General features: G+C 38.8%; 1 protein-coding gene across 5 annotated transcripts in view; it reads left to right on the top strand.

Moving 5' to 3' along the window:
• chl1a (cell adhesion molecule L1-like a) overlaps positions 1-11,037 on the top strand; it is a 131,701-nt gene extending 120,664 nt beyond the window's left edge. For 3 of the 5 annotated variants that reach the window (XM_036591288.1, XM_036591287.1, XM_036591286.1), the window contains exon 26: positions 7,429-11,034. In XM_036591288.1, the coding sequence (XP_036447181.1) occupies positions 7,429-7,633 (205 nt within the window). In that variant the 3' untranslated portion in view covers positions 7,634-11,034. Of the gene's footprint in view, positions 1-7,428 lie in introns of all 5 variants that reach the window. The other 2 variants (XM_036591289.1, XM_036591285.1) reach the window with 2 other exon arrangements.
• The last annotated feature ends 1,490 nt before the right edge of the window (positions 11,038-12,527 follow it).

Here is a 12,527-nt window from a genome sequence, read left to right as displayed (position 1 = left end):
GATTCCATGATTTTTATTTTATTTTTCTATTTTAAAATGTCAGGCTATTGTTATACCCTCAGAAATAAAGGTACTAAACTGTCACTGGGTCAGTTCCCCTCTCGTCACTGGGGTGGGACCCTCAAGGGAACATCTCAGTACCTTTAGTCAGGGAACATAACTGAACCATAATCCACTGAATGATATGTTCTAAGCTGTACTGACTCCACACACCCCGTCTCGTCTCCAGGCTTTTATTTTACTGTTCTGTTTAAAACATTTGGTTATGAAAAGGTACAAATATGAACTTTTCACCTGGAAAAACTTATTTATGGTTCACAATCAGACCTTAAAACCACTGTTGGAGCTTTGAGGGAACATTTACATTGTTTGTACCTTGATAAACGAGAAATGTACCTGAACAGAACCTTTATTCTAACAGTGTATTGTAGTCAAGGCCACCAGAGGTGAGTCTGAGCCAAAACCAAGACTTTGTAGTAGTGGAGGCAGATATTTTGTAATTTTATGTGATTTTTTGTAAGATCTAAGGTTTAATAATACATAGTCTATTATATTATAGTCTTAGTCCTACTCTGCGTTGTAACTTGTGAAAGCAAATGATGGTGCAGTTACTTTCTGTCTCTTCTTCTCTAAAACTTATTCAGAATCACCACCTAAAGCTACCTGAATATAAACCAAACAACATATTCATTTTTATTATTAAAAGAAAACAGTAATAATAACATTCTGGTCTGCTCTCAGGGAATATTGGAATTATGGAACCAATGAACATCAACAAACAATTCCCTGTTAAGCCGCATGAAAGGGATCAGCCAGACCCTCAACCAGCACCTTTCAGATTTAATTTAATCATGTAGAGAAGGGACTGTTTTATTCAGTTTGAAGATGTTGTTGATGTTCAAAAATGAAAAATTTTGTTTCCAGTCACCTCAGACGGGGCACTATGAGACTGTACTCGAGTACTACAATGCCAGTTGTACCTTGAAGGGTATATTTACCTTGTTTGTACCTGGTAAACAAAATTGCACCTGCACAGTACCCTTTTTCTGACAGTGTACGACAACGTAATAATATACGACAAACATTAGCCTTCATTACACACTGTTAGAAATAAAGGTTCTGTTCAGGTACATTTTTCATCATCAAGGTACAAACAGTGTAAATGTTCCCTCAAAGGTACAACAGTGGTTTAAGGTCTGATTGTGAGCCTTAAATAAGTTTTTCCAGGTGAAAAGTTTTTGTACCTTTTCATAACCGAATGTTTTAAAACAGAACAGTAAAATAAAAGCCTGGAGACGAGACGGGGTGTGTGGAGTCAGTACAGCTTAGAACATATCATTTCAGTGGATTATGGTTCAGTGATGTTCCCTGACTAAAGGTACTGAGATGAACCCTTGAGGGTCCCACCCCAGTGACGAGAGGGGCACTGACCCAGAGACAGTTTAGTACCTTTATTTCTGAGAGTGCAGTCGTCATTCTTTTTTTTTATTCATTCAAGGTACTTTTTTCGCACGGGGACCAATAAGATCCTAGTTACACCACTGACGCTAGCATGAGGCTTTCATTTAAGCCAGTGTTCATAACTCTGTATCTCTCTCTCTCGAACCCTACATGCGTGACGTTTATTCGGATCCACACAGAGATCGTTGCTCACGGCCCTTTCTGAGCTGACTAACCGGTTCACGCAGGTAGTGGAGCAACATGTCGTGCGAATCCATGGACGTGTTTGTGTGTGTGTGCTGTAGATACTCTGTTACAGTCCGTCTGTGTAGTGAGAGTAGTGCTGTAGAACACTTTTGCTTGAAGCTCAGTACAGTACTGCATAATCAATCAAAGCCATTCGTAACCATTTCTATTATCTCTAGAGTAGTTAGTCAAAAAAGTAAGCCTTTACAAACTAATTTAAATGAATACAAATTAAACCATTACAAAATAATTAATTACATCTCTCAAACTGTAATGGGATTCCATTACCCCAATTCCAAAAAAGTTGGGACAGTATATGAAATAATAATAAAAACAGAAAGCAGTGGTTAGTACATTTTATTTGACCTGTTTTACATTGAAAACAGTACAAAAACTCAATATTTAATATTTTACCTTATGAACTTTTTGTAAATATATGCTCATTCCAAACATGATGCCTGCAACATGTTCCAAAAAAGTCGGGACAGGAGCATGTTTACCACTGTGTTACTTCACCTTTCCTTTGAGCAGCTTTTAACAGGCAGTTAAAGTCTGAAAATCAGTATGTAACATTAAGAATTGTCACTAATGAAACAGATTTTCTGCAGTTAAGTAAAATTTGTTTCACTAGTGACAATTCTCAATGTTACACACTGATCTAACTGCTCACCATGGTTTTGAAGTAAACGTGTCAAAGTCTGAAAACCAATGTAACATGAAGACCTGTCACTAGTGAAACACAAATATTCTGCAATTAAGTACATTTTTTCATGTTTTAATCAAAAAATATTGTGATTTTATGTGTGGACAACTGTACAAAGCTGCGTTTGCTAGTCATGTCATGGCTAGCGTTTTGGAATTATGCTCAAAATTAGTTAAAATTGTTACTGTCGAACATTTGGTAAAGTTTCAATAGTGTTATGATTGATAGTGTAATGATTTCTTTTAGTGAAATTAACATAATTAATGTATCGGGTCACTCAACCAAAAGGATTTTAGTTCAAGTCATTCAAAGATCTCTGACTGAACTGAATTCGGTTGAATAGTCCTTACATGCAGCAGTGCTAGACTGGAGCTGTTTTTCTTCGCATAGTATAAATAAACATTCTTATTAATCTGTTTTTATGTTACAATTGCCTCAAAATATAATAAAATTAATAATAAAACTGCTAGAATTGGTGGTACAATCGCAATAATGCTCTCAAGTTTCTGTTATACCATGTTATATTAGCACTTGTGTGCTGGGTTTTACGACCACAGCTCACCACTTACCACTTCCTCTCATATATTACTGCATATTTATAAGAATTTAAACTGTAAAGCTTTGTACGACTTCAAAAGAGGAGAAAGTAATCAGATTACTATCACACGCTGTTTTGTACTCAGAGACCCCCAGCTAGACATTCTGTCTGTATAACAAAGATGATGATTCAACTGCCATCAGTTGCTAACAATCGTGGTGAATTTATACCAGTTTGAACTTGTTAGACACCATTATGACAGCACTGTAGGGGAATTCTGTTCAGACTTCAAGCAAAATGTACCCAGGGTCCCCTAGTTGAATCACTTTTCCTTCTTTTTCCTCTTTTCCAAGCCAGTTAAAAATCAAGAAGGAAGGCTGTCGGAGCCAGCGAGAAGGGGCACACGCAGTTAGCTCCTATAATTGCACACAGTGCTGCTCAGATCAGTAATATGTTTCCATCTCATTACACTTAGACACAGAGATCCCTATTTTGTTCCTCCCTCAGGAAACGAGCAGTGCTGGTGTGGATGCTCGGGGCCCGCTCAGCGCAGCGCTCCTGCTTTTTAGTCTCCTAACCACTAGCTCGTTTGAACATCTGCTAGCGGAGGAAACCAGATAGGGGGGGAACGTCTTCGGCACCAAATGTGCCTCATAGCATCGGCCTCTGCGGCTTTCCAAAGTGCATTTACTCGAGCTCACACAAGGACGCCCTTCTGATTCACAATGCTTTTGGGAGAAGAGGAGAGGTAGAGTTTGTTTTCCCAATTGCTGTGCGGTTGAAGAGCAGACACTTATCCAGCTGGCCTATATTATTTATTCAGTACATAATATAATAAGCTGGAAAGGGAAAAGAATATTAGCAGCTGCACATGCACGCGTGGATGAAATACACAATAGCACAATGGTGGTACAATGAACAGCCCACATATTCTACTATCTGGGTAATACAGCATTTTTTCGGTCTCATATCAACGTATAAACCCTTTTTTTAGGATTCTTTTCACACAATTTGAACGAGTCAGTTTCACTTTACGTTGTGTGACCATTTCATGGCAAGTGGTCCAATAGATTTGGTTCAAATTTACTTGGATTTAAAGATCTAGCCATTTTAATACAATATCAAAACACTGAAAAAATTCATGTTCAAAGCAGTGTAGCAAATCTGGCCTCCTCTAAAAGTCTCTCATTTACTGTCTTGTAGAAAAGCTCCATCAATGATCAAAACTAGGAATCTGAGCACATCCTATCAGAGTTAAGTGGGCAGCAAGAGACTGAGCTTATGCTATTCACATACCCACATTCAAATCACTAGTCTTTTTTTTTGTAATTGCTTATCATTTCTAGGGGTTGCGACTTTTTGGGCTTATCTTGTTAGAGGGCTGGTGTGAATGCACTGCTGCGGGTCACCCTTTTAATAATAAGTCAGACACGTCAGGACATTTTACAGAGACTTTAGGACCACATCATATATCTTACATATTAACGTCATGCACACAGCCTCAAAAAGAAGGTCTGGCCCAACGTTTAGATGTTTTAACTCTCTTTGAGTTCTCTTTAAATATTCTTTCAACACTTTTGTAATCGTCAGATTGATCCACTTTGGGAAGGGGTCCAAAGCAGTATATGAAATGATGATAAAAACAGAAAGCAGTGGTTAGTAAATTCTATTTGACCTGTAGTGCAGTGAAAACATGCTCCTGTCCCGACTTTTTTGGAACATGTTGCAGGCATCATGTTTGGAATGAGCACATATTTGCAAAAAACAGGTAAGTTCATAAGGTAGAACATTAAATATTTTGTTTTTGTACTGTTTTCAACGTAATAAAGGTCAAATCGAATTACTTTATTATCATTTCATATACTGTCCCAACACAATTGATATCACACAGTGTTCTTCTGCACTTTGCATGAAATTACACAGTTCCACCAGAGAGGTCTCCAAATCCCCAAATCTTGCATAGTGTAGCTTCAAAGAAGGGAAGCCACATCGAATGACAAGATCCCTCACAGTTCAGTAAGGAAAGTTCAGGCTTAGTTTAAACATATCATACAATTTCAACACAGATTTTGTGGGGCTGCGTTGGAGAAGAGATTCCAGCCGCTGTAGACTGTCTGTGAAAGGCAGTAAAGACTGTGTGGAAAGCAGTTCTTTTAAAAAAAACCTTTAAAAAGCACTGTGAGGTTGTCTTTCATGACTAGAAGAGCTGCTAAACACTACAATGTCAACAAGAATTGCTCAAATCGTTGTTTTTTGCGATGCCAACTGAACTATAAATGAGGACAAAACAGGAGGCTGGCATTTTATAGTGTTTATTGCCGTTTTGTAGCTTCGCTAATCTTGAAGACAAGCTCACTCTGCTTTCCTGTACTTTCCGAAAGTTTGTTTGAATAATTTAAAGGAACTTCCCACACATTCTTCACAGTTTGGGTTTCACTGCTCCACACATTTCCTAACACAGCCCCACAAAATCTCAGTGGGTTTTAAAAAGGGCCTGAATTTCACTTTAAGTGGAATTTCTCAAACTTTTACCCAATTTAGTCACTCAGATTAACTAAACTAAATCATTCTTGTTGATTTGATGTTAAATAGCTCCATTCTAGAGAAAGTGAGTCATAATTGTTCACAGTGGTGGTGAAGGGAGCCGCATGTCTGAAGAGTTTAACAGCTTTAAAAGTTCCCTCACAGAATGTTATTAGATTAAATAGTTTGAATGTGCTGCCTGTTGTCTAAGACATTGTTTTGCAATGAGCTTTCAGCCTAAAACACATTTTGTATGGAAATCCATTCATAGCAGAGGTACATGCACAGCAAAATAGTCCCCAAAGAAAAGTAATTTTTCATATTTGCCACTATTGTATAAACTTAAAAATTTATGAGAATGTGTTGTCCATGGTTCTGTGTAGAACCTATTTGAAAATGGTTCTATATAGCACCAAAAAGGGTTCTTCTGTTGTCACAAGCTTGACATCATAACCATAGAAGAACCCTTTTTGGTGCTACACAGCATCAGACCCCCATTTGGTTCTATATAGCACCAAAAAGGGTTCTTCTACTGTCACAAGCTTGACATCATAACCATAGAAGAACCCTTTTTGGTGCTACATAGCATCAGAACCCCATTTGGTTCTATATAGCACCAAAAAGGGTTCTTCTATTGTCATAAGCTTGACATCGTAACCATAGAAGAATGCTTTCTGGTACTATATAGAACCATTTTCAAAAAGGTTCTAAATGGAACCATGTATAACACATACTCCATCAATCTGAAGGACCATTTTCACCATGCAAAGAACCATTTAAACATGAAATGGCTTTAAATAGAACCATTGCCTTTACTAAAGAACCCTTGAAGACCTTTTTAAAGTGCCATTTTTAAGTACCATTATCAATATTTTACATAAAAACTCAGAAAACACATGCAAGTTCACTGGTGGTTCTCGGATCATAAATAAAATGGTGGAATTTGTGTTGTAGTCATGGTGACCCCCGGTTCCTATCACCACCACTGTAAAGACATCTGAGCCAGCAAGTTTCTTTACAGTGAACCAATTCACTTCAAAACACTCTGAATGACTGTTTACATCTCAGTCATTTAATTATGCAGGCAGTTTGAAAAATCAGTGGAGTTCTTCCTCAGTGCTTGTCTTTTTGGAATATCCATTATTTGATATTATTTGATATAACAGACAGAATAAACACATCAAAACAGTGGCTGAACATCAATGTATGATTGTTCTTTTTGCTTGCCGGCACATTTAGAGCTCCGTCAAATATCAAAAATCACATAAAACCTAAAAATATGCGTCTTTACACCCCTGCTTGGAGTAAAATCTTCATTCAGTATTATTAAATACTCAATTCAAATACACATTAAGAGCATTTTTACTTCTCCTATAATGTTGCATTTTAAAGAGAAGGTATGATTTTGCTATGACGGCCACAAAGTGTGTAATTAAGAACAAAGCGACCTCAGAGCCGTCTTATTAAAGACTCCTTTTGGCTGGTTTTCATTTGTATCCAGTCCTTAATGGCGTTTCGTGGAAATGGCGGGGCGTCGAGGTGACCCTCTGTCTTCTAAGAGACACCTGCTAGCTGGCTGTGTGCCTGTTCACAAATTGGCATCTAATCTTGGTTTGTTCCTGTGCGCTCCTGGGGGACTAAAGTAGCCTGACAGGCTGTTTGTCTACAGGCACACACACTCACACACACACTGCCTCCCCACTCAGCCCCTCTCATTGGCTAGCATTACCTCAGCCCTCCGCAATTTCCCCCCACACTCTGTCTCTGAGGACACCTTAAATTGCAATTGCCCCTTGAAGCTTTCGCGATATGCAGTCTACAATTTGCAATTAGCAATTAGCGAAAAGCCATGATTCCACCCTGCTCCCTCCCTTTCCCTTGTTTCTTGCATTGTTTAGAATCCTCCCTTAGTCATAAGCCCTTTCCCCTGGACCGCCTTGAGGCGAGGTGAGTCATTTTTCGCTTTGTTTTTTGACAGCGACAGTGACGAGAAGCCTCTTAAGAGAAGCAAGCGATTGCTAGAAGGAGATGTCAGCGGGGACGACAGCAGTGTGGACAGCTCGGTCGACTATGAGGACGAAGACTCCGAGTTCAACGAAGACGGGTCATTCATCGGTGAATACGCGGGCCATAAGCGAAAGCTGTCCACGGAGGTGAACGGACACACCACAATGACAGCCTGAGAGAAATTCCCTCTTTGGCACTTTTGGACTATTTAAGGTGTTGGAGTGAATGTCAGCTTGCTTGTATTATAAGATGACTGCGACTGGGGTCTGTTTATGTGTAAGTTCTTTACAACGTGGGTGTGAAGCGTCCATGTAGTAACTTCACCCGCAGTGAAAAACTACACTGTTAAAAATAAAGATGTGAAAGGGTTTTTTTAGTGATGCCGTAGAGGAGCTGCCTTTGGATTTCCTGCAAAAGAGTGGGTGGTAGTTTAGAGGAACGCTACAGCATTTTTGAGCTTGATCTGAATCTCTATAGCGTAATGTCGCTCACCACCCACACATCCAAGTACTTAGTAAATAATAGACGTCAGTGGGCAGATTTTTGAGTTGACCATGTTTCTACTCCTTTACTCAGTACAGGAATAAGCATCAAAAGTATTGCCCATTGTAAGTGACGGTACTCTACCTATGTGGCATATAGAGATTAGGTTGAGGTATCAGGCCACAGATTGGTACCAGGCTGTGGAGCGTTTGATACCAGTCCAGGTGGTTGCTAAGGTGTTGCTAAGCTGTTGCTCTGATATACCAATTAGTTGTTCAGATGTTGCTTGGCCATTGCTGTGCTAGGAGTGTCAGTGTGAGAGATGATCCTTTGTGACATTGTTTGTGCCAGTTAGATTTGAACTCAACATTCTGGCACTTTATTTGCTGTGGGGAAAAAAATAATGTGAACGGACAAAACATAAAATTCGTATACGGGACCAAAAGCTCAAGCATACTATTCCCAGATAGGCTTTACAGTTGAGCGAAGTTTCATGGCTGTGGCTTGAAAGCTGTGGCCTGTGAAAATGGTGCAAAAGAAAGCACAGAATAAGAACAGTAGCTTGAAAATTGTGGCTTATTAACATAGTACAAAAAATATAGATTAACAAAAAGAAGAACTTAACAAAGAACAGTGTGTTGGCTTTGTCAAGCCAAACTAATAAGCTGACAACGTTAAAAAGATGTTTTATTTAGGCTACAAACAGAAAAACTCCACTGAAGACAAGAATAAAAACTATACCAAGACAAAAAAGCATAATTGAATAAAAACTGATGATAGTGCTTCCATGTGGCAGGAAAAATATTAATATGAGGCAAAATATCTGTCTGAAGGTAGATCTTTCAGCAGGAGAGCCACATTTATGGCCAATATCTACTAATTTAGTAAATGTATCTTGATTTATCCTTTTTAACATATGGTGCATTTCTAAAATGCAGACAGACTTCTATGTGCATCAAGTTGCAGCAGCTGGCTGAGTTTAGTGGTGCATGATTGTTCTGTGGGCTTGAATAGGCCAATCATGTGTGTATTGTTGTCAACACCGCTACACACCACCACTCCAATCCCCCCACCCCACACCCCCTATCAGTCCATTAAAACTGTTGCTGGGCATTGGTCACGCTCTTATAAAGGTTGGGAACTGCTTTAAAGAACCATCCACTGAAAGGCTCTTTAAGGAACCAAAAGTGGATTGTCCCTCAAAATGACTGTGTATTGTTGTAAGTTGAAGCCTTTTGGCACCTTATTTTTAAGAGTGAAGGACAGTCTGTCTGCACACGCTCTGTGCTTTAGCGTTCCAAAACTGGACAGATTAGGTCCCGTTTTTTCCAGAACACAGTGGGTTTTGCTGATGAAAGGGAGATAAATTGGCTGTGGTCAGTCACAGAGTTGATGTCATGACAGCACAATTTTCGGTTACACGCTGCTTTGCGTGGGCAGGCGCAAGTCCTCTCAGTAAGTCATAATGAGGTACGGCTTCCAGGAGCCAAAAGGTTCCCTTTGATGTTGACACAATGGAACAAAACCATTATTTCTGATTCTTCTATTAATCTCAGAGCACAACGTCTTTCAGTTTAACCGCGCGTTCGATAGAAACTGACACTGACGCCACCAGCTGACGAAGGAGAATCCAATTGAAGAGGTCAGAACAGAGTGGGCAAGGTTCATCCTTGCGAAAGCATCTGGAGAATTAAACTGGACTCTAGTCTTACCAGAGACAAGATATTCTTCCCCACGTAGCTTACACAAATAGCCGTTGGAGCAGGGCTCTTTTCTCTGACCCTCGCTGACCAAGTAATTAATCCTAGCAGGAGTGGACTTGACTGCGTTTTGGCCTCAATTAAACTAAGTCTGGGTCAGACTGAGGTCAGTGTTTTCCTAGAAAGCAGAACATTCCAGGAGCGCCCACACCAAGTGACGTTGTTTGAAGCCTCAGTCACGATAGGTACGCCCAAGGCTAGACTGGAAGATTAGCGACAGAAGCAGCTGGCTAGCTTACCAACCATACAGAGCAAAACATAGTCATTCCAGATGTTGATATACATAGTGTTGCACACCAAATTGTGGCAAAAAGTGTAAATAATGTCCTCGGTTGACTGAAGTGACTGATGTGCAGCAGTGCTTAGCCAAGCAGCTAATCTAGCAGTTGCAAACTGGCTAATTTGCCAAACATAAACAGTATAAACACAAATAAGCACAATTTTACCTGGTAATTATACACTTGCATAGTGTTACACACCAAGTTGTAGCAAAAAAGTATAATCAACTAGCACAGTTGGTGGCAATTGCTAAGCAGAAGCACTTTACCAAGGAGCTAGCAGTTACCAAGGTAGCTAAATCACCATTAAATAACACAAAAGTACAGATATTGTATACTTTTGTGTATACAAATGTAGTTTGGTGTATACAAATATAGTCTAATACAGTCTCCTGGCTGACTGTATATCATGCAGTCTGTTTATGAGTTTATTCATAGCCAGTGTGGAAGAAATGTTTAAAGACTTGAGCTTAGACACCGCTAAAATTAGCATCTCCTCCATTTTGCTGTGCTGCTACAGGAAAGCTGCCTTCAAGTTCTGTCAGAAATATAGTGATTTCAACACGAATGGCACCACAATGTTGTAATTCCTTGCTGAAAAAACAGCACAGACCAGAATTAATTCCTAGTCTAAGCTGGTTTACGTTGGTCTAGTGCTGGTCTGGTGCTGGTTTAGCTAGTCACCCATCATGGTCATGCTGGTTGACCAGCATACCAGCATCCAAAACACAACTTATGCTGGTTTTGCTGGTTTTTGTAGCAGGGAAACTAATATGAAATTCCGATTTTTCTATAAGCCATGATTTCCAAGTTGGAGGCATCATTAAAAAAGTTGTGGTGGCCGCTGATATTTGTATTGTAAATGGGTTGTTATTATACAGGGTGTCCCAAAATAATTGACATCATTTGAGATGTGAATATCTGAGTAACTACATGTCGTAGGCAAACTAAATTAAACAGGCTTCATGTTGAACAATACAAGATTTATTTATCAAAATTTGAACAAGAAATTCAGAGGGATGTAGATTTTATAACCAATTTCACAGCTTCACTAATGTAATATCTTCCGGTACTGGTGGTCATCCAGATCCCTCTGTCCTGCACAGACAGCCGTCCTCTTTGAGTTTTTTGTGCCATGTCCAGATCTGCTGTCCAGTTGGTGCATTTTTATTGAATTTTCTCTAAAATGCTGCTGCACACTCTCGTTTGACTGTGTTTGAGCATATTCTAACACACAAAATGCCTCTTCATTTCTAGTGAACACCGTTCTTCAACCTGAAAAACATTAAAAATTAAACCTGGTTAGTTTTTACACATTTTGTTAAAATTTGAGATAATTTGAGGGAGAATTGGCTGTTATTAGACCACGAAATGATGTCAATTTTTTTGGGACACCCTGTATACTGATATTTCAGCAGCCACACATGAACACTAAAATCTTTTCACTCTCATAAAGATGCTAAACGGTAGGGATATGTGAACATGTGCTACATATGCAATGCGATTCAGGGCTTTTAACTGGGTAAGAACACATTGAGCATCCTCCAAACTGCACGCTGCCACAAACTCCATTCAAACGAATGCACTTTCACTCTTTAAAATGGTGTGACTGGATTTAAAAGAAGATTTTTGCTAAAAGAACCAGAAATTCATACAACATGACGTTTGACATGTATTACATTCTGTGCCTACTTTTATACCTTATCTCTGCAGATATCTTTCTTGTTTGTGCTGTACATAATGTAGGTAAACTTATTTTCTTCTGTTTCTCTGCAGATGTTCTTTTGTGTTTTGTACATTCTTTTACTTGTATATACTATTGTTCATACTAATGCCTCAGGATGTTTTATTATTAGAACATCCCTCAAAGTACAATGTATGATATTTATGATTAGAAGTACAATCTCCCCGAAACTAGAGGCTATTTCTTATGCTTATGAGCCACATCACATGCAGTGGGGTTTATATTTTATGACCATTCATAATGTAATGATTCACTATTATGTACCCAGGATAAAAAAAAAACAAAAAACAGTCTTTTCTACTTTTTATGACTATTCAACTATGTTGTGTGTTTTATGTTGTTGATGATGAGCCCATATTATAGGTTTCACTAAGTGAAGGCAAAATTAGACAACAACAAGAACAATGTGTTGTGTGTTAAACAGAGATTTAAAGGGGAATTTACATTAAATTAGAATTTTTCAAGAAAACTATGAATCATTAAATGTGTTTATAAAGATATAAACAAAGTAATTCAGGGTGGTTTGTTGTGAAGTGCATCTTTCTAAAGAAACTTTAACCATGTTAGAATGGGTCACAGTGGTGATGGGAAACATCATGATAGGAACCAGGTGTCCAGAGTGGTCAGTGCTCCTAAAAGCTCTCTCACAGAAAGCTGTTATGTGTAGTTGTTATGAATAGTGATGCACATTCTGAGTAATTTTAATACTTGAGTATCCATAAGAGTAAATAAACAGATATCCAGATGAGGATGCATTAAAAAAACATATTTTGGCTGATATTAATGTAGAGCTGTGCTCTCCTTT

The sequence above is a fragment of the Colossoma macropomum genome, unplaced genomic scaffold, assembly GCF_904425465.1.
Source record: "Colossoma macropomum unplaced genomic scaffold, Colossoma_macropomum, whole genome shotgun sequence".
NCBI classification, from domain to species: Eukaryota; Metazoa; Chordata; class Actinopteri; order Characiformes; family Serrasalmidae; genus Colossoma; species Colossoma macropomum.
Note: the sequence above shows the minus strand (reverse complement) of the source record. Positions and strands in the feature narration are given on the sequence as shown.